Source organism: Cyprinodon variegatus, unplaced genomic scaffold (assembly GCF_000732505.1).
Source record: "Cyprinodon variegatus isolate N-32 unplaced genomic scaffold, C_variegatus-1.0 Scaffold115, whole genome shotgun sequence".
In the NCBI taxonomy this organism is placed as follows: domain Eukaryota; kingdom Metazoa; phylum Chordata; class Actinopteri; order Cyprinodontiformes; family Cyprinodontidae; genus Cyprinodon; species Cyprinodon variegatus.
Genome location: NW_015150568.1, coordinates 589,884 through 612,553, shown reverse-complemented (window position 1 = coordinate 612,553; position 22,670 = coordinate 589,884). Strand labels below are relative to the sequence as shown.

General features: G+C 37.1%; 1 protein-coding gene across 1 annotated transcript in view; it reads left to right on the top strand.

Moving 5' to 3' along the window:
- Positions 1-22,670, top strand: part of LOC107085073 (protocadherin-15-like) — a 298,610-nt gene that overhangs the window by 71,212 nt on the left and 204,728 nt on the right. Inside the window, exons 3-4 of the mRNA XM_015375218.1 lie at positions 3,699-3,713; positions 4,238-4,303. Of these exons, the coding sequence (XP_015230704.1) occupies positions 3,699-3,713; positions 4,238-4,303 (81 nt within the window). The remainder of the gene's footprint in view (positions 1-3,698; positions 3,714-4,237; positions 4,304-22,670) is intronic.

Here is a 22,670-nt window from a genome sequence, read left to right as displayed (position 1 = left end):
CCCATGGCCACAAAACATGCCTGTTAGATTGATTGGTGTTGCTAAATTGGCTGTAGGTGTGCGTATGTGAATAGTCTTGTGAGAATGTATAACTCTACAATGGACTGGTGAACTGTCCAGGGTGTACCCCGCCTTTTGCCCGTCGCCTGCTGGTGATAGGCACCAGCCTTCGGGACTCTGACAGATAAGTTTTAGAAGATGGATGGAATTGGCCCTGTTATGCATACACCCTAGTAAAATGACTTTGGAATATCTAAGGTTGATGGACAGCTGTTATTTATTTATTTAGCGTTTTTGCCAGATGGTAGTGATGGAATAGTGATTAGAGAGCTGGGTGTTTGCATCCCAGAGAAGCTTTAAAGGTCTCCAGCTTGAAAGTCAGATGGTCACTTTGGACCTTAAGGAAGACCCTTAACCAAAGATTTCATCTCATGCACTAATCAGTGTTGGAGCACACCTCTCCCTCAGGGATGGATTAAACACAGAGGGAACTTTCTCCCTATTTACTTATTTTCTCTCCGCTACCAATTACAGTGGAATGATTAAAGTTTCTAAACTAGAGACAACTTAAATGTATAGGATTGTAACTCCAAAAAGGGTTTAAAAAAAGGTTAAAATGGTAACTTAATCGTAACTTAACTTACCATTCAGTAGATATGAAGTGCTCAGGTCTAGTTCTCGGATGCCAAGATCCAGAATCAAATAACGCATTACCAGGCCTATACCAGGGCTAAATGACATGCTGAACATCAAATTCAGCCATTTCATATTGGAGCAATGAGCTGCAGTAGATGATCAATATGCAGCATTCACCTTGGCTGTAAGTGAACAGACATGTACAGGATTACCCTTGGGAAAAACCTCTACAGGCCTGACCTGTGTCACAATCCTCTGACTGTTCAAATACATTTTCTTCTGCGTCTGTTATAGGTTTGTTACTAGCTCCTGAGGCGAATAAGAGACATTATAGTGGTGTGTCAACTTTAACCCCCATTATCTGTCGGCACTGCTCAGTGAGTTTTTGAGCCATATATATTTCTGTTACAATAAAGCTGCCCAACATCCATAAAAAACAGCATTCCAGTGAATATTTTCTAACTAAACCTGTGAACTCAAAAAACGTACCATACCAGCATAAAAACTGACAAATAAAATAAACAATTTATTTTTGCCCTCATTTTATTTTATCCTACTCACACTAGATATTAAACAATCTTTCCCCCTTTTCTTTTATTGTTAAAAATCAAGTGATTATTTTTTAGGGTTCTCTTGGGGTCCTTTTTTCCATCTTTGCTTCCCAATTTTAGACAATATTAAGCTCTCCCTCGTTAATGAACAATAACAGAGTAAGCTACAAATAACGAAATGCATCGCAGAAATATTCAACATACTGTCAAACGGTCCTTTTAAACAGCTGTTTTTGTCACAACTTATGAAGAAGGGGTGATGCTTTACATCTAGCATTGCCAATGGCTAATGATTAACCAGTTGGGATATTTTCACAGTGCTTACACATCAGTTGTTTAGTTTGTCATGTTTTGAGGCTTCTTATAATATATTTTCCACTTGTTCTCTCTTTTGACTGTCATCCAAACAAGCAACTGTATTACTTCTTTTACTTAAAAATAAGAAGCTGAGATAAAGTAATAACCTTAAAGCATACCTCTTTAGACCAGTGGCTGTCAATCCTAGTCCTCACATACCAATGTCCTGCATGTTTTAGATGTTTTTTCACTGCCACACACCTGACTTGTATAAAAGAATAATCAATAGATTTCTGAAGCACTTGAAAGCTGCTAAGGAGGTTATGCAATAATTTAAATCAGGTGTACAGTAACAGAGGGACATCTAAAAGATGCAGGGCATGGTCATTGTCTTTCTGGAAAATTAATTATTCGGTCAGCCCAATTTTAAGACTGCTCTGGAGCAGGTTTTAATCCAGGATGTTTCTGTAAAGTGCTGCATTCATCTTTCCCTTTATCCTGACAAGTCTGCCAGTTTGAGTGGCTGTATAACATCCACATAGGCAAGGCAAGGCAAGTATTTTTATTTAGGAAATTTCAGTGGCAAGACAGTTCAAAATGCTATAGGGTTAGGGTCTTTGCTCAGGGACCCAGAGTGGCAGTCTGTGGAGATTAAACCAGGTACTTGCAACCTTCTCAGAGCACAAATGCACTGCTTTAACACCTAGGCCAGCACTCCCCTAAAATAAAAGAACTCTCTGCATCTCTGGCGTTAAGGGTCTTGCTCAGGGAGCCAGAATGTCAGTCTTTGGGAGTGGGTCGTGAACTCAAAACCTCTGGATTCCAAGTGCAATGCCCTAACGACTAGGCCACCCTCCCCTATAAGTTTCTTAGGCTTGTCCCCCAACTTGCTCCATTTAAGACCGTCAGGGAGCTTTGGGAAGAGCCCTGGTGGTTCCCGACCTCGGCCATTTATGAATGATGGAAGCTACTGTGCTCATTAAAACCTTTTCAATCAGAAAAAATATGTACCGGTATCCTTTTCTAGATCTGTACCTCAAGGCAATCCTTTCTCTGAGGTCTACAGAGAGCTTTTTCACTTAATGCTTGGTGTTTGCACTCTGACATACAGTCATCTGTGAGAACTTATACAGACAGGTCTGTCTTTCTTATTTATGTCAAATCAGCTGAATCTTCTACAGATTGATTTCATTAAAGCTTTAAGAGGATATCAAGTACCTTTGCTCAGTTTTGAAATGGTGTTATTTATTTTGTTTTTCTAGTTGCTGCTAAAACAATCAATAATTTGGATTAGAGCTGCAACTAAAAATTATTTAGCAAACCAATAATCTGTCAATTATTTTTGCAATTAATCGATTAATAATTGGATAGCCAAAGGTTCTTTAAATAAGTCTTTTTAAACAGAAGAGTTCTGGATAGAGCATATTGACTGCCAAAAAAGTTTTTCTTATCTTGTTTAAATATTTTTTTTTATAAAGTTTGTATAAATGCTGCTCAGGATGGGTTGCTCTGTCAGCTGAAGACATGTTTTAGAGTTGATTAATATAATACTAAATTAGTTGACGATTATTTCAATGATCGATTCATCATGATTAATCTGATTGTTTCAGCCGTAGTTTGGGTGATTGTTGAAATCATCCATGTTACATAGTAATGAGTTATAATGGAGGACAGGAGAAAGTGGTATAGGGGGAGAAAGTGAGTGTGTGATCATTGTTCCATGAAATCTATTTCTAGGTTAGCAGATATTCATCTTCCAGGCTTCCTTTGGGATTTTCCCAACCATTTTATGTAGCTGTAGTCTAATGATTGGCCATCATTTAATGCATGTGGCATGTTTTCATGAATCCTGGCAAAGACAAGGGATGAGGAGGAAAGGCTAAATAGAAGCGGATGCTTTAATGTGATTGTAACAATTTCGTGCTTCTAGTCATGGCTAATGAAGTTTTATCTTGTATCAATAGGTTGAAGTAATTTGGCAACTAAAGCCTCAAGAGTGTAATTCATTTAACTGTTTCCACACATCTAGATCAAGCACAGATGTACTTCAAAAATTGCAGCTATCTTTTCAAACCACTCTTTGCCTTTTTCCTGTCCTTGACGTGTTTTTTTTAATTCTAATATTTCTGTTCTGATTTTTTCTTCTTTCAATCCCTTCCTGACTTCTGTCCATATTCCTTCATTCTGGTGTGGTGTGGATGTAACTAACTGCAGACTGGCAATATGAGGGTAAGACTAATCTCCTTTCTCTTCCTATGTTAAACATGTTCACATACTGTGCTGGTTAATTTATCCCGCTGACCCAGCCAAGGTGGTTATAGTGGATAAAGCTTGTCTCTTAAAAATGCTGCTTTAATCTGTTTTTACTGTCTGTTCCTTCTTCTCTTACCTTACCTTGTTTTACACTACATTACATTTAAGTCATAAAATTCTTGTGCTTTTATTCTTACAGTCTATGAATTCTTACTGAGGAAAGAACAAAGAGGGTAATAAAGTATAGACTATATCTGCAAAGCTCATACTTTAGTTTTCTATATCAGTTTATTGCTGTTGTACTTGCTGCATTTTATACACACTTCAGGGCTTTTCCAAAATCATTTTTCTCATAAATACTAAGTGTTTATCAAATAAAACCACCCACATGGTTACCAATAAAGTTTTATATTTCCTCTTTCTTAACAAAGTAGATGTGAAGAGAAATAACCATCATAAAGTATAAGTCTAATCTTTTCTTGACTTTTCTATCATTTCAGAATGTAAACTCTCACGTTCTGGTCCTCCAGCTACAATCGTGGCGATAGATGAAGAAAGCCCCAACGGTAAAGAGCTTGTGATTTTTTCTTCTTTTTAAAACAAACAATGTTGTTATGATATTCTGTAACGTTTGAAAGTATATTTTTATGTCTCTTTATTTTCTATGTATTAGTTTTTTCTCCATTTGTCATGTTTGTCAAAATCCTAATCATAGGCTCATACTACCTCCTTAAACAGGAGACACAGGAAAATGCACATGATCACTTTTTGTAGCCATTTAATTCAATATGTACTGTAGTCAATTTGTATGCTTGACTACTGGTTTTCATACTAGATGAGAGTTTATTTAATGTGTTTGGTTTACCAGTAGAGGCCCAGTTTTCAAGCAAGTTTTCAATAGAGTTTGTTCCAAGACCATGATTCTTCAATTCTTAAACCAATTCTGATATGCTACAGCCTTGATAAGCGACCAATTCTTTTTCCAACGTTTTTTTTATTGTCATTACAATTTTAAGTAAAGAGCAACAAAATTAACTCTCTGCATTTAGCGGATTGAACTCTCCACATTTAACCCATCCCCTTTGGGAGCAGTGAGCTGCCTTTGTGCGGCATCCAGGGAGCAGTGTGGGGTCAAGGGCAATGCCCTAACCACTAGACCAACACTCCCCAAAGCAGGCATTGGCGGGAAGGTTCTTGCCTAAGTACCCACACTGGCAGCTCATTCCCCCGGCTGTGATACAAACCCAGATTCCCTGTTTGCAGGAAAAGTGACTTACCACTTGAGCTAGCCAGCTGCAATTCTGTTACCCGGTGTTAAAAGAACAGAAAGTGAAAACAATTTTAAATGTTTAGGTATCCTAAAAATAAACTGAAAACACCTGAAACTCTTAAATTCTACTATACCCCATTGTCACATCATACTCAGAAGCCTTCTGGTTACATGTTTTAAGGGGATATATTTTGATTTAGAAGACCACAGAGGCAAGACCTCTTGGAAAGAGTCAGGGAAGAACTTTCAAATTGAAGTCACTTTGCCTGTATCAAGCATGGTATTACCAATGTTAGGCTGTGTTTGCCAGATGACTGGTAGACTAACACATCAGCACTGAGGAATAAGGAATGAGGAAAACCTGTGGGGATCAAACCTTGCTTACATCTTAATTCTGTTGAATGTTTAAAACCAAAGTTCTTGCTATAAAACTAAAAAGTTTTCCTGAAAACAATACTGTCAGTATTTACCTGTCTACTTTTATGTGCAAGGAAACTTTTGATTACATCTTATTCTTTAATTTAATTAAATGTTGTACCAGGTTGAGATCCTGACTGTGTTTCTTTACCCTAAGCCATTAAAGTGATTAGAATATCATTTAATTAATTTGTCAGTGTGACCACATACTTTTGCATTTATGATACATTATGTACTTCAAAAATTAAGCCTGAAGCCTTTTGGTCTGTATAACCAGCATTTGGTTGAGATGCAGTTTACCTTTCAAAAGAGAGGTTAACATACATCATTCAAGTATATAGATAATATCTGGAAGATATTTTTTAGATCAAAGATAAGAAATCATAAAAAGATTTAAGGCTCAACAATCCTTTTTCCTTTCACATGTTCTACTCATTTAAATTCTGAGGAATCAACAGTATAATTTAATATTTTACTTAACAATCCTAAATATTACATTATACCCATTAGGGCACTCCAACTTTCCTATACATTTGAGCTCCAAATTATACAAAAAATAAAATAAGTAATGTGTGTGTTTCTTGAAGAGAAACTTGAAATTGCTTCTAAAAAAAGAGCCAACCAAGGAAACTGATGTCAGCTCATTTCTGCTAAGCTATTCAAACACACGTCTTTGTTTGACCCTTTAACAAAGATCTCAGTCTGCGTATCACATCTTTGCCTTCTCTCGGCAGGTTTTGTTAAACAGCACTAGATGATGCTTGGCATTCAGCCTACACTGATTAACTCATTAGGCCTGTACCAACAGTGTCACTTAGATCTGATTTGTGTTACAGAGGAAAATACCTAAATCGCTTTGTGACCAGAGCCCTAAAAAGGAAAAATTAACTCTTTATTACTGAGCTTCTCAAATGTTGATGGTTGGATTTAATTACTGTAGAAACTAGCTGTTTCTAGGAGCAGTTGCTGCTGATTGTTGCATCACATTTAACAGGTACAGCGAGGTTATCTGTAAAAACTTTTTACCAAAAATTCAAATTAAATCTAAAGTTGGGTTATAAACAGCAAGCAAGGATTTTGATTTGATTTGACTTTTGATTTTCAGTAACTGTTTTCTAAAGGTAAAAATGGTTGTTTTTTTATCTAATTTATTTTCATCTTTTCTTGCTGACTTTCTTCCTTAATGAAAAAAGACATCTACTTGTCCACAATGTAATCTCAAATTCTGAAAAACAAAAAGACTTAGAAAAACAATGTGCACAGTGATTTTGCTATTTGCATTTCAGGTTTCAAAACTTGCCAAATCTTCAACATTTTTTTTTAACTGTCATCTTCTTGTATTAGTTTTACTACAAGAAGATGACAGAAATAGAATATACACTAATACATTATTGTGAAAAGAGTTGACATTTTTGTGTAAACCTGTTTAATTATTTTGGACTTTGAACTTTATTGTCTTCACACTGGAGAAATTTACGTCTGTAGTAGTCTGTATTTAATCCATCCCCTTGGGGAGTAGTGGGCTGCCACTTTGCGGTGCCCAGGGAGCAATGTGGGGTTAAGGATCTTGCTCAGAAACCAAGAGTGCAGACTGTGGGGAAAACCGGTTACTTGGACACTTCCCAGAGCCCAAGCGCACTGCTCTATGCCAACACTCCCCCTGCCATATCTGGCCTAAAGCCACAGGTATTGCTGCTGAATTTAAAACAGGTCAGCCAATCATGTTCTGTATGATAATTTAGGGCAGGAAATACAACTGTGACAAAACCAAGAGGTGATGAGCACACAACCAAAACAAAAAAAAAACATGGCAGCACAGGAGGATGTACGCATAGCTGCTGCTATATCTGCTTTATCAGAATCCATGATTTGGTCTTTGAAAGAGTAACAACAAGAACATGAAAGCTTTTGTGGTTTTTCATGGGGTTCTGCATCTATTTTATTTGTTACCATGACTGGGTAAAACCAGGTAGGCTGGTAATCATTTCACTGGTTTGACCTTTTAGCTCAAAAATGGGCCCTGCCCCCTTCGGCGCGGGAGATAAAAGATAAAATTAGTGTGACTGCCACAATAGGGTGGATGCTGCTCGGGTTTCTTGCTGTGAGAAAAGAGATCAGGTATAAGGCAAAGGTCTTGATGTAATGGTCAGTCTATGTTCCTACCCTCACCTATGGTCATGAAATCTTGATCATGACTGAAAGAACAAAGGAGCTCTCTCTGCAGGGTGGCTGGGCAATGGCTTAGAGATAGAGGTGGAGGAGAGCGACCTTCCGGGAGAAGCTCAGAGTAGAGCCGCTTTCACATAGCAGAGCTTGTCGTACCTGGGGAGAGGTCTGGGAGTCTGGTGAAACTGCAACCCCCACCACCTGGACTCAAAGTGTGGAAGACAATGAGTAAAAGTACTATTCAGGATGTATGAAACAACTTCAGAATATTTAGTGTTTATTGTGTTTCATCAAATTCTAATTCATAAACTTATCCATATCTAAGGAAAAAGTTAAATGGTTGAAATTTCCAACAACAAGAATTGTTTCTTTGTATCATTGCACCGGTAGTTTAGTCAGAAGGTAATAACACTCTAATTATTAAGCAGGACTAACAAAAAAGGATGGGATAAATATGTACCACAGTTGCATTTTTCTTAAAAGACTAAATAAAAGTTGCTTTTCTTATCAGATTAACACAAAATATCGATTACAAAAAATTATATCTCAAAAAAAGTGATTTTTCAGAAAATAGCAAACAAATGCTTATCACAATAAACCTCACTGACATTCCGAGATTAACATAGAAATATCCAGCATATGCTCCCGTCTATCCTCCTAGATTGCTTTTATCTGATAATATCCTTTTGTTGTTGACGTTACTGTGAAGGAAATTAATCAAAACCTTGATTGCTATTTACTTAATGTATTTAGCTTTTTTACAAAATTGACATAAATATATATACATATAGTAATCTTTTGTTTCTGTCCTGGCGGGTTTAACAAGAAGTTTGACCGAGTTCTACTGCTAAATTCTAAGTTTTACTGTTAAGGCTCTCCTGGGCAAACTGGTGATGAACAGATGGTTCATTTCATGTTCTGCCAAATGCTTTTTGAAACCCTGCTACTTTCTCATCAGCTTCAGAGCATCTGCATATCAAACCATCTGGTAAGGCAGGTTACCTGCATTTATGGAAAACTGGAAAAGGTTTATACAGCAGAATAAAAAATTCAATCTGCAGTTCAGCATTTCTTGAAATTAGATTAATAGAACTTCAGATGAACAGCAAATATATTATTGCAGAGCATCATTGGATTGAGGTCTATCCTTAATGCTGCAAGAGTTCCAGCACAATCCACACTTACATTTTACAAAAGGAAAGTTAGCATTTTCATTTGCTGTATTTTCAGTTTTTTTTTTTTTTTTGTTATTAAAAAGAACCTTTAAATAAAATTGCCCATGATCCCATAAAGTAATATAAAACATGGGTAATATTTCCTGCTCATCTTCCTTGTTCCTGCATCCTCGGCCCCTTCTTTTCAACTCAGCTTGTACTTCCTCAAGAAGTTGAGAGGCATTTTTTCAGCCTTAAAGATGTTAATGAGCTTCTCCTGGGTGTGAAAAGCCTACCCTTTATCATTGCTATATGTCCCAGCCTTCTGTTCCAACAAAAATAAAATACCAAAATTAAGCTTGACTAATTGTAAAAGCAAAAATAAAAAATATTTTTTTAAAAACTACTTCAAATGTCTTGGAACTTAGTAGAAACGAAATTTTTTGTTTTACGCTCACAAAAAAGTGGTCAAAAAAAATCATCATTTACCAAACCATCCTCCAACACCTGGTGTGCTCTTAATCACTCAAATTAATGGGAGGGTCTAACAATTAAGAACTTACTCCAAACAATTCCAAATGTAAAAAATAAATAACACATTTTGGTTTTAAATTAACTTAAATATATCTTATATACCAAAAGACAATGACTAAATTGGTAGAAATAACAAATTACAAAAATTTTGTATAAATGGCCACAACACTATGTTAATGCATCGTAGCAAATGTCCAAAAAACAAACAAAAAAAAAATACTGGCAAAAGTCCTTTCAGCAGAACTGCATCAAACACCAGAGGTCAGAAAACAATCAAAAAATTGAGGAACTAAAGTTCCCTTATAAAAGAATATCAGAATCAAGCGATCTGAACTACCACAACATGCAGCCACCATAAACAGCACCATTCAAGAAAAAAAAAAACATATTTATTTCTTCTAAAGCGAAAAGATATTTGCTTTAGACAGTAAAGTATAGGAGCTTTAGTTCCATGTTTTGCTTTAGAATCTTAAGTAAAACATGACTAAGAATTACTAAGATACTGTTCAAAACTGTGTCTGGTGATAGTCTTCCATTGTCACTATGGGAGACACCAATGGGAGCCACCTCTTCACCCACACCACTAGTTATGGTAGTAGTGATTTGTCAATAGCATACTTTTAAGGGTTCACTAGCCAGCAGCATAATAACTACAAGCCTCAATCGCTGGCTACAATGTGTGATGTAACCAGTAGTCTAGTTATAATAAAAAAAGAGAAGGGTGATGGTGGATTTATTTATTTATTTTTTTCGTAAGGATAAATAGCCTAATTAATATAGTCTATTAACCTAAAGCAATATGAAATATATACTGCATTCAGTCCCTGGTTTAGCATGGCTGTCACTGCCCCTACATATTTGGGACAAATGCAGAGGACAAATTTCCCACTGGGATCAGCCTCATAGTCATGGTAGGCCACTTCTTTGATTTTATTAATTTAGTTTAGGTTACTCGTAAGCCTCCAGCCCACCAAATGTTGAAAGAGCAAAATTATTGCCATTACTGTTAAGATATAGTAGGAATTTTACACATTCAGTCATAAAATGTCACAGGGGATGGTATGGGAGGATGGTCATTAAAGAAGGGGGGTGATTTTTAAGATTTTTTTTTTAAGAAGGAGGATTCCACACCCCCTCATCCCCCCTCAACTCGAGTATTGGATGTAACACTACTCTCAAGTGCTGGCACAGTTCCCCCTCTGCACTATAGGTGGTCTGTCCAGGTCTAGCTGCTTTTGGGGAGAGGAAGAATGTGCATGTGTTCCTGCTGCCTCACTCTCAAGCCAGTGTTCCATCGCTGTCATTCTCGCTGCTTCCCCTTCTCAGCCCCTTTTATCTTGTCACTAGTAGGTGTCCATAGCACATCTGTGTACAGGCAACTATGGTTTGACAATTTTTCATATATCACCACCATGTAAATTAGTCTCACTTTTTCTTTTCAGTGACTGCAAAAAGCTGAGAGGAAGTTAGTCTGCTACTCCAACATAAGGCGCTCTTGACCTGTTATCATGAGGGCCATTTAATGATTTGATATTCAGCTTAATGCACCTTGCATTCACTTTGGCCAATTTCTATCTTCTAACTATTTAATTTGGTCCTTGTATTGCTTTTTATTCATAGAAGAGTAAATTACACACCTATTGACTCCATTTCATAATTATGTGAATTCTAAGGGCAGTTGGATGTACCAGATATTTTGTTGAGTTATCGGAGTAAGAGGAAATAAGTACAGATCTGTGCCATAGATTTTAGATTTGTAAGAAATGTTGAAACCATTTATTATTTTGCTTTCCATTCCCAAATGTGATAGACTGACATGCTCTGTTACGTAAACATCTTTAAAGAAATACATAGATATTTGCAGCTACAGGATGACAAAATCTCTAAAAATTGTAGTAATTGGGAATAAATACCTATGCAAGAGGAAAGACATATTAACAATCATTATGCTCATCATTGATGTTGTTATTGACACCAAGATACCTTTAGGTCGCTTGTGTCCCTTAAAAGCAGTTTGATCCTAATTGATTCCTCCTGGAAAACTTAGAAAGAAATAATTTTCTATCTTATGTGACAGTTTAACAAAATGCACTATGCAGATGTAGTTCAACCCCTGCCAGATACTTGACCACAAGTGTCCCTCAGATCCTTCCTAATTGTGGTACTTGTTGAAAATGATGATAATTTGACAAAGCTAATGAAATGTTGAGGGGCATTTAATTAGTGATGTGAGTTGTGAAACGAATGGAGGCTAATGAGCACAATTAACAATGCTGATTTTTGAAATTGAAATGCCTTTGCAATCTGTGACGTTGAATAGCTTGACATGTATAGACATTTAGTCTTGCACATGTCACTGTAATTTATTCTGCCTCTATGTGACCCTAGGTCCAAATTTATTTGCATACTAGGCATATTTATTATTTATTTGCACACTGAGAAGTTCCACTTTTAACTCTTGCTATCACATTAGTTTTGTTTTACATCCAAGCATTTCTATTTTTTGTGTTGTTGCTATAAGAAGGTTGCTTATCTCTGGTCTTTGGCCAAATAATGTGTTTGCTATGCAGCAGACCGAGAGATCCTTAACTCCTTAACAGTAAATATATGGGCAACACAGAATGTTATGCTATTGATTGTGACCAGGTCAGCTGACAGTCTTGACTGGGCCCAGGACAAAATAGGATATGGGCCCCCGATCTTTGACCTAGATTGTGCCTATAATTTAGTTTTTTAAGTAAACTTTTCTGGAAGCAAAAAGATCTACTTTTTTTTTTAATGAATGCATAGCAAGTAATGTTGAAATCTTTACATTTACAGATAGAAAGCCCAACTTACATAGGTGGTATTTCAAGAGAGGAGCCTTGCTCCTAGCATTGCTAGTGTCAAGCACTGTATATTGGCCTGAGGAATCATGTAAAATAACTCATATGCGTCAATTCTTTAGGTGTGTCTTAATTTTGCCTGCATTTCTTGACTGTTGGAGTAAACTCAAATACATGTCCAAGGATGGACAGGAATGTAATGTCAAAATACATAAACTCTTTCCCTGTTATCCTGAAAATTTGGTCTATTAATCTGGTAAAAAAAAAAAAAGAAAAAAAAAAAGAAAAAGGACCAAAAACATATCCTCAACATGATCCTAATGGCTATAGGTAAAAGTTTGTGGACCTTTGAGACAAAAGTGGAATTTTTAAGGTGAACACTGTTACATCTGACAAAAGACTAACTTAACATTTCAAAAAAAGACTAATAATACCAGAACTTAAGATGGTAGCGTGATATAGTAACTAGGTCTGCTTTGCTGTGCTAAGACCTGTGCATTTTTTTTAAGCTTCTGAAATAACTAATTTTGCTCTGTTGTTAAAAAGTCATGAAGGGGATTTTTTTCTCATCAGTTCATGACCTCAGGCTCATCAACAATTGGATTACACAATAGAACAAAGATCCAAGACCAGCAAAAAAAAAAAAAGAAGACGTCTGGACTTAAATCCAATTAAGATATTAAGTTACTGTGGCTTGACCTGAATTAGGCTGCACCTGCCTGGACATCCCGCAGTGACCACTGGGTCAAAATTCATTGACACTAATGTAAAAATTTGGTTTAGATTCCTTTTAATGTTAGACATTGTTTTATCTGAAACAATTTCGTGACGAAAAAGGCCAAGCTAAAGTTATGAAACCAGACTGAGACTTTGCAAATGGTGCTGTAAAGCTATATATTTATTTATTGGGCAAACATATTTGTAATCCTAAATGATTAATTTTAAACTTGGACTGCAAAAACAGGCTAGCTTTTAAACACAACTTATTTTGCAAGTAAAGTGCATTATTTCCTTAATTAAGTAGTGTCAAGCAAAATCTTGGTTAAAATCTCAGATTTTGTCTTTTGCTGTTCCTCTGCAGCTCAAACACAGCAGGCTGGCTTTGATAATATTGTTTTAGGAAGACACCACAATAAGTTACTGCCACAATGTAGAATTGCTTGGAAAGGTGTTTCTGCTGATATGTGAATTTTAGAACTGTTTTAAGTTTTTCTTTTGCTTCATTGCTGTTTAGTCAGTTACCCTGTGTATTGTTTTTTGTTTGTTGTGGTCATTTTCTCTATGATACCTCAGTTCACATTCATTTAGCTGCACCACATTTTGTGGATTAGATACACATAATCCTAATCTCAGCACTTAGCCTCCATGGGATTTATGCATCTTTTGTAACCCACTCCTGGGTGTTTCCTCCTTGTTTCTTTTTCTTCTAGTTTTTTGTTGTTTTTTTTAATATGGCTTTATCAGTGGACAGACAGTATTTTTGATTTAAGATTTCCCATCTTTGTAACTCACTCTTATTGCATCCTGATAAACAACTCGATGGCCGTCTCTTTGATAATGCTTTTCAAAGCCTGAAAAGCTCTGCCTTTGAAATGACTTTGTGTTCACTGGTGTCAATGATGCCATTACTAATGTTATTTAAAGCAGCAATGAATAATGTTGGAGTAAAATCCCCCCTCAGGACCTTTAGAGAAAAGTACTGTTGTAAATATAAATACTAGCTACCCTCTGCCACCCAATTGCTAGAGTGCACTGTCACTTTCAAAACAGTTGGAAAAAATTAATATGACAAAATATATTAAACTGCGAGTAGTATTTTACAATGTGCTGCATGTGATTGTTACCTGGTGGGGACAATTTCCCAGAAATTTGCTACATTTTGGGGATTTTATATGTATTGGTAATAGAAACAAAGAATAAAAGAACAGTGCAGAGTACTGTCAACACTTGTCCTGGGATATGAGTTAATCAGAAGCAGACTTTTGCAAACACAAATCCTTGATCACTATTAAGTGATATTGGTGAATGGACAAAAATTAGGAAGCACAGTGAATGGGTAGCTGCAGTTAGATTGGCAGCTTTCACAACATTTCAGCAACAAGATGGACAAACAAACTGCACTGCTTGAAAAACGGGGGGAAAAAACGCTATTAAGATCATTTTGGTTGATGTTCAACAGCAGGGGTGCTTAAATGCAGTCATGAAAAGCTACTATCCTGCAACTTCTTCTTCTTGTAGTGCTTTCTGGCGGTTGGCAAGCTTGATAAAGTGCATTACTGCCACAACTGATAAGGAATGAAACAATGAAATAGAAAACAAGACCCCCCCCCCACCAAAAAAAAAGGAAAAGAAAAATAAATAATTAAATAATAGTTTTCCAAACTGTTTAATTTAACCCAACATAATAAATATTAAATACTTAATCGAATTCAACCTCATAATATCTAATTTATCTTTAAGTTATGGTCACTTTCTAATTGACCTACTCGTTTTCCCATCATTTCCCAGTTCAAATCTCTCACTTCAAGGTACTTTTCTGCAATTTCCACTATCATTTCGATTTTTTCGGTTGTCTTTGTCGTCTGAGCACTACAATTGATAACTTCCACCATGAGAAGTATAAAATCCCTCATTTTTTACAATTGACGAGTCTTCAGCAATGTTGGGGCACTTTTCCAAAGGTTTTGCACTTGTCATTTGTGCCACTGTTGTTTTTGGTCTGACTGGGATGAGATTCTTTTTGCATTTTCGGCATAAAATAATCCGAGCTTAAATTTCACTTTTCTGATCTCTTCAGATATTTTTCTCGCTTCACATCTATGATATGCAACAGTATGTTCTCCCCCACAGTTACAGTATATCATTTTTACTTCTTTCCCACATTTTCCATATTCGTGGTCTACAGGACACGTTTTCACATGTTTACCCACTGTAGCTCAGACACAGTAACCAATGAAAACCTTACTTGGTAAATACTCCTCTTCGAATTTGATTAACATAGATAGGCTATCACACCTTTCTCCATTTCTTGTTGTTTTTAACTATTTCACCTGTTACTGTTACTTTTGCACCACTTATATTTTAAAGAATTTCTTTGTCAGTTTCCTTAAGAGGATCCTGCAATGACTCCCCTGCTAATCCTTTTGTTATCCACCAAGCTGCACTGAAATCTTTTTCTTTCAATCTTGTTAATCCGTATTGCTTTGCCTTGTTGAGCTCTTTCTCTGCACTTGATTAACAAATCTCCGCTCTACAGTATTTTAGCACTTCGGAATTCTCCTACAAGTTTGTTTATCGTTTTTATTAACTGCCCCCGGTTCCAATAGCAAAAGAGTCTCTCCGATTTACTAGTATAATATTACTTTGTAATCATTTCGTTTTTCCATGGAATTTCTAGATTTTTCATCATTTGATTGTTCTGTGCTGGACTCCCGGTCAATTGGGCTCTGCTTTTCCACGTTATTCCAATCTTCTCCATTTTCACTATTCCCCTCGTCCGTCCCACAAGAATCACTTCCTGTTTCCTCGCTACTCACGACTCAGGACATTTCTCCACAAGCAACTTAGAAAAATACCTCCTGTCACTCCTCTCACATGCACACAGGTCATGCTCGCAGGAAGAAAACACGCAATAACCTATCCTGCAACTTTTTGATGCACCCCATTTTTAACACACCTGAATCCAATTAGTAGCTCATTGCCATGCCTCTGCTGAGCTAAATGCCTTTAGATTTAGGCGCGTTAGAGAAGAGATGCTCAGCAAGTTACGGGATGGTAGCTCTTAAGGACTGGACTTGAGCACCCCAGTTCTACAGTTAAAATACTTTGTAGCTTGTTGTAAATTAGGATAATAGTATTTTAATGTGCAAAACAAAATAAAAAAAAAAACTAACTGATAATATCTTAACTAGGCTTTGGGACTAGGAGTTGGAATTTTACACACTTTTAGGGAACAATTAAAAGTTAAGGCTACAAATAATGTAAAATAGAATAAACAAATAGCAAATAAAGTAGAATGTAGCAGAATTAAGGAAAGCACTCTTTATGTCCTACAGTAGCCTAATCCTTAAAACAACCCAAGCCCCTTTAAGTTTAAGCTTTGAAAAAAAGGAACGTTTTAAACCTAGTCTTACAATTAGACAAGGCCTGAGCCTCACAGATTAAACTGAAAGTTAGATTCAGAGCAGTCTAAAAAACTGAAAGATCTGTCTCCCATTCCTGCAGTCTGGGAGTGAAGTGCTCTTGGAACATAAGAAAAAATGAGATCTTTGATATATGATGGAGTTTGATTATTGAGGGCTTTGTAAGTAACAACTTGTAATTTCAATGAATTATGTTTCCCCAGCAGGACATCACTTAAAGCTGTCTTACTTCAATCAGGGCTCCTTATCTGTCACACTTAGTTAGATACAGCTGTCTGAGTAAGTATCTGATATGATGCATAAAATGTTCACTGAGCGGTAACACCCTTTTCTCTGTTTCACAGATAGGGAGTGGTGTATATTGGGAGGATCTTTAGAATCTTATCTTCAAAGTTTGTGTTTAAACAAGATCACATTTGTGGCACAAGGATTTTAAGCAAGTTTAAATGGAGCCTAATTGTGATGGCTAAATGATTAATGTAGGTCTGATTAACTCCTAAATTGCAGCTGTTTTTGGGTGTTCCCTGTTCACAGTAGACAACATCTTTCAAAACTGTTTGAAGAAAGTAATAGTGATGAACTAGAGACAGTTCATTCATACATCGCTTGTTAATTTAAACGTTACTTTGGTGTTTAAGTACCTACCCCTTATAACAAATCACACTTAAGCACGCCTCTTGCCTTCATCAGCATAAAGTGCCTTATGATAAAGCAAAAAAAAAGGATTCAGAAATAGTTCAAGAAGCACAACAGAGAGTTCAAGATTTTGACTTAAAATGGTTAACATGCAATGGATCTTCTCTGGGAAGATCTTGATAAACTGATTTGACCCATAGAGGTCCCATCTTGCAACCTACTAACATTTTTGTGCCAGACATAGGCCGTTTCTCAATTCACAAGAACGCAAGTATGGACTCGTTGCCCCCCCCAACTATGTTCTTGAGAAGAACATAGTATGGACTTGGGGAGAATGGGAGAACAGAGCATTAATATGGGTCAATTGGAACAGAAGCATACTCGTGACGTCACCACACGCTCGACTCGTCTGAAGCGACATTTCTCTTCCTGTTATTAATAGTTTCTTGATAATAATAAATTCTAACTTTTTTCCATTTAGTGGGTGAATAATAATTAACAGAAGTCAGATAAACACAAATCAAATGCGCATTTTACCAAATAAAACAAAAATATCGCCATCATAGCCAGCAGTCCTTCACACACAGCTATGGCTACCGTCACTATCGGAGCTCCACTTGTTGCTGCGGTCCTCTCAATTTCGTAAAAAAAAATTTCAATTATGCATTAAATCGGTTAATGGGCCATATAGTGATGCCTAAAAGTGTACTGTTCTCACCTCAAATGATCTTAAAACGTACTTTTATTGAACAGTAGCAACAGAAAAGAGAACTTTTCACTTAATACTCTGAGCTCTGTGAGCTCTCCATTGAAAGCCGCAGCTGTCGCAGAACATTCTGGGACAACTGTCAATCTTAAGAATGAACAAGACTGCTCTGATGCATACTTGCTAAATAGGGAGAGGCGAGAAAAAGATCCGGGGACGTTGTCTGTTCTCGGTCTGCTGTTCTTGTGAATTGAAACATTACCATGGCTGAGGCTGATTGCGTTTCACGAGTACACGAGCACATGAGAATGCACAAGTTCACATATAGAGAAATGGCCATACTGTACAGCAGCAGAGTGCTTGCCTTGAAAGGTTTAGGGCTCTACTATAACATTAAGAATGTTGTGTTGTGCCGTTGTTAGGAACATAGATGCAGAATTGTTTGCTTAATTGTGTAAAACAGAAATAGGTTAGGGCAATGGCGCAAAGAGGCTAATTGACCCTGAGCCATTTAAGCTCATACGATGCTAAGGAGCTTGAATGGACACTATAAGTTTTAAAAGATGGTTGTATTTCAATTAATACTAATATCTGTAATAATTCTACAGCAATATTTTAATGAGATAATATGCTCTCATCTTCTTTGTTTAATATTTCTTGAATCCCTTTGTCCTCCACTTCACATTCATGTGACTGGCACTACTCAGTGAATGGCTTTCATCTGACAAACCTGCATTTTGACCATATTCAGTTTAGCTAATGTTCTGTGAAAAATCTATTAATCCACAATCACAAAGTTCATTCTTTTTCACATTATATTGTTATCTAATTGCTCTTTGTGCCTCTTCCATCACATTCATTTCATTCTTCTCTCCATATTGTACCCTCACATTCCCCATTCTGCTTCTGTGCTTAAACTCGTATGGCAATTTATCTAAGACTGCTCACTGCAAAATCCAGTCTCCTTCTCTGCAGAAAGACTTCTGTTTAAAAAGCCTATTTATATTTCACACTATACACCATTCAATTAGATACAGCAGTGCACAGTGTTGATTTCTCATTTTCCTGTTGTGTATGTGATTGCATCTTTTTTTTTTTCTTCTTTTGCGAACCACAAAGGGAACTAGACTTAGGGAAGCTAAATGGTAAAAAATCAAATTCTCTTAATGAGTTGATTTAATATCCCATCTCTCATATACAGAAACCAATTTCATAAAATGTTCCTATTTATTCAAAAGTACACAAATTACTGCAGAGTATTTGAACTGGTTTCCATGGCAGCAGGGAAGGCCATGACCCAAATTTAGATCTTTCAGATCAGATATGAAAATGTTCTGTGCATGTGTGCTTGTGTCAATGATTGTGCGCAGATGGTTTTGTGCACATGGCCCCAAAATATTACGTCTTTTTTTCTTCCTTGTTGACTCATACAGAGAAGCAAACAATCCTGCTTGGCACTAAACTTTTTTTTTTTTTTTTTTCTTCGTTTTTTTTTTTTTTTCATCTGTTTGTCTCTGGCCAAAAAGAACCTACAAACATCGCTGCTTTTTATTTCTAAAAAAAGACAAACTGCTAACAACTAATTTAGGTTTCCTATACATATTTGTTTCTGGCTCTTTAAATATGCTATTATTCTGATCTTTGTGTGCTTTTGTTAGTACAAAATGCAAATAGCAACTGCTTTTTTAGTCTTTTACAATGTTGGTATAGCATGAGTGAAAAAGCATGGGCACACTAGTAAAAAAAATATGTTTTTAGACTAAAAGCTTTCACTGTGTGATTATGTGCTAAGCATTGAAAACAGTAGGGCGTTTGATTAATAGTGCAGAGAGTAAGGCCTTGTAATTAGTCTCTTGTGTTTTGGATTGTTACAAAGTCAAGCATGTAAAGTTTTTCCTGATGTTTATTCAAATTATAACATATTTTATGTACCTCCCTTTGTATTCCTGGAAACCTTTTAATGGATGAGGACTGTATTTTACATCAACATTAGCAAGGGTGGATAATCAAGGTCCAGAAAGTAAAAACCTTTTACAGAGATAATTTCCACCACTTGTATTTCCAGCATTATAACACAGACTGGGGGCTAATCACATAGTTAAGTGAACAGAAAAAGGAAAAGCTAGGCATGATTTTTACTTTCTTGACCTTGATTATTCACCTCAGAATATTAACAGAGAATCTTTGCAGTAGGTGATTTGCTGGTCAAGGCCACACTGCCTGAGGTTTGTTATTATTTTCAATGATACAGTATATTTTTCAGGTATTTCTTCAGTAGATCTGGAAATGGTTAAGGAGCATTTGAAAGGATGTTTGCTGATTTAAGGGAGCACCATAAGAGTTGATTAGATATTAAAAACTCTAACGTTTTGGCTTTATTAAGGTGGAAAAAATTAAATTTCAATTTAAATTCAATTCAATGAGTTCTCACAATCATGCTTTTTAATATGGGGTAAAAAATGTTGGATGAGGTTTTTGCCTTAAGTGTGCAATATACACTTTTCAAAAAAAATTAAAGGAACACTTTGTAATCAGAGTATAGCATCAAGTGAATTAAACTTCTGGGATATTGATTTGGTCAGGTAGGTAGCAGAGGGGTTTTGTTAATCAGTTTCAGCTGCTTTGGTGTTAATGAACTTAACAACAGGTGCACTACAGGGGCAATAACGAGATGATTATCAAAACAGGAATGGTTTTACAGGTGGAGGCCACTGACATTTTCCCCCTCCTCATCTTTTCTGACTCCTTTTCACTAGTTTTGCGTTCGGCGAGGGTTACTGTCACCACTGTTGTTGCTAAGCTACAGACATAATAGCCAAATGTATTTGTGGCAATAACTTGTGATTTTAATCACACCTAATTCTCTTCTCATTGCCAATGTTCCACCCGTTTGTCAACTGCTGTACCAGAGAAAACAAAACCATGGACTTGTTTTATGTAAATATCAAGGACTCATACATCTCTGAAGTAAGACCTCCTCTTTGGAAATCAGATCACAATCTTGTTTTTTCTCTGCTCAAAGTATAAACCACTACATAAGAGACAGCCTGCATTAAAAAGAACAGCAAGAAGACGGTCACAGGAAGCTGTAGAAGCCCTGCAAGGTTGTATTGAGGCTACAGACTGGGATGCACTGTGTCAGCCACATGTAGAGGACATCGATGCAATGACTGAGTACATAAACTTCTGTGTAGATAACATCATCTCTACTAGAATAGGGAAATGCTTTCTAAATAATAAACCATGAATCACAAGTGACCTGAAGCAGCTGTTCAGCAAGAAAAAATACGCCTTTAAGAAGGTAGACGGTGAACTAATGAGTAGTATACATACAGTAAGCAACTTAGAGTCATGATAAAAGAAAGCAAGGAAGCATACAGGAATTGGCAAACTCCAGCAGCCCAATATGGGAGATGTGTGGTTGGGGATGAAGAAGATCAAGCAGGTTTCAAGCAGAAGGATAATCAGACAGATGGAAGTCCGGACAGTGCCAATGAACTTAATACATTCTTGAACAGGTTCAGTATGGGAACAAGCTCAGCATCGATCTCTTTTGCCCACAGTCACATGGACATCTTGTCCTCCGCTGCCATTAATGCTTCTTCTTCTTCTATGAGTTTATCAAAATAGAATATAGCGCTGCTACCTCCACCGTTCACCTGTCTGTCTCTAAAAGTCAAGTGATTGATTGATTGATTGATTGATTGATTGATTGATTGATTGATTGATTGATTGATTGATTGATTGATTGATTGATTGATTGATTGATTGACTATTGATCTCATAGTGGGGAAATGTACTTGTTACATCAGCCTAAATAGTCAAAGAAGAATGTGCCAAAGGAAGAAAAAGGTGCATGGGATATATGCAGTAAATACAGTGTGTCCACATATGACAGCATCGTACAGGGTATCAAATAGTAATTGCACATTATACATTGCACAAGTTATTGCTGTTGTAGTGTTGCATTATAGAGTCTGGTTGCAGCATGGATGAATGACCTGCGGTAGTGCTCCTTTTTACAAACAGGATGTGAACGTCTTACTCTAAAGGAGCTGTTCAGCTCCTCTACAGTCTGCTGCAGAGGGTGGAAGATGTTGTACATGATGGATGTAAGCTTGGACAGCACCCTCCTCTCAGCTGCTTCCTCCACTGAGTCCAGATTGCAGCCTAGGACAGAAGCGGCTTTTCCCACTAGTTTGTTCAGTCTCTTTCTGCCCCACTCTGCACTGCCAGGGGCCCAGCAGACAACAGTGTAGAGGAAGGCTGATGCCACCACAGGTCATAGAAGGTTTTAAGCAGGGGCCTCCACACTCCAAAGGACCTCAGCCTTTCTTATACAGGGTGTCTGTGTTATGAGTCCAGTCCAGTTTGTTATTGGCATTAACACTCAGGTATTTGAAACCCTACACGGGTTCTATGTCCTGCCCCTGGATGTTCTTGGGGGACTGAGGTGGGGGTCTTCTCCTGAAGTCGATCACCATCTCTTTGGTCTTAAGGGCTGTTTATACTCCTTCAGGAGTGTATCGCAGTAAGCTTGTCGCAGGTACAATGCAGATATTTTTGATTTATGCCCAATATTGAAGCGTGGTCTGCGCTATGTAATTCCACACCACAACGCAAGAGGGATAATCACGAACTAGCTGTGGGTCTAGATATGGCCGAGGCGGTGAGGAAGTGGAAAAATGCAAAGGGCAGTTTTGTGCGACAACGGAGGAACATAAGGGTAAGAAAGAGCGGCTCTTCTCTGTCCCCTGGGTTGAAAACCCTTTTTTTTCTAGTTCAGGAGGACTTTCAGCTCAGGAATCATCCAGGGGTGGTTGTTTGGGAACCTGTCATGTGAGCACCATGCTCTCCACACAGAAGCTTATGTAGTCGATGATACACTCACTCAGGCTGTTGATGTCATTACCATGAAAGCTTTGGAACATGCTCCAGTCTGTGGTTCTGAAACAATCCCTCAGTTTCTCAGTGGTATCATCTGACCAAGGGGCAACTGGAGAGTTCATGTTCATGTTCATTACAGGTGTTATCTTGTGTTTATTACAGTGTAATGTCAGTCTTATCCACACCCCTTCAAATA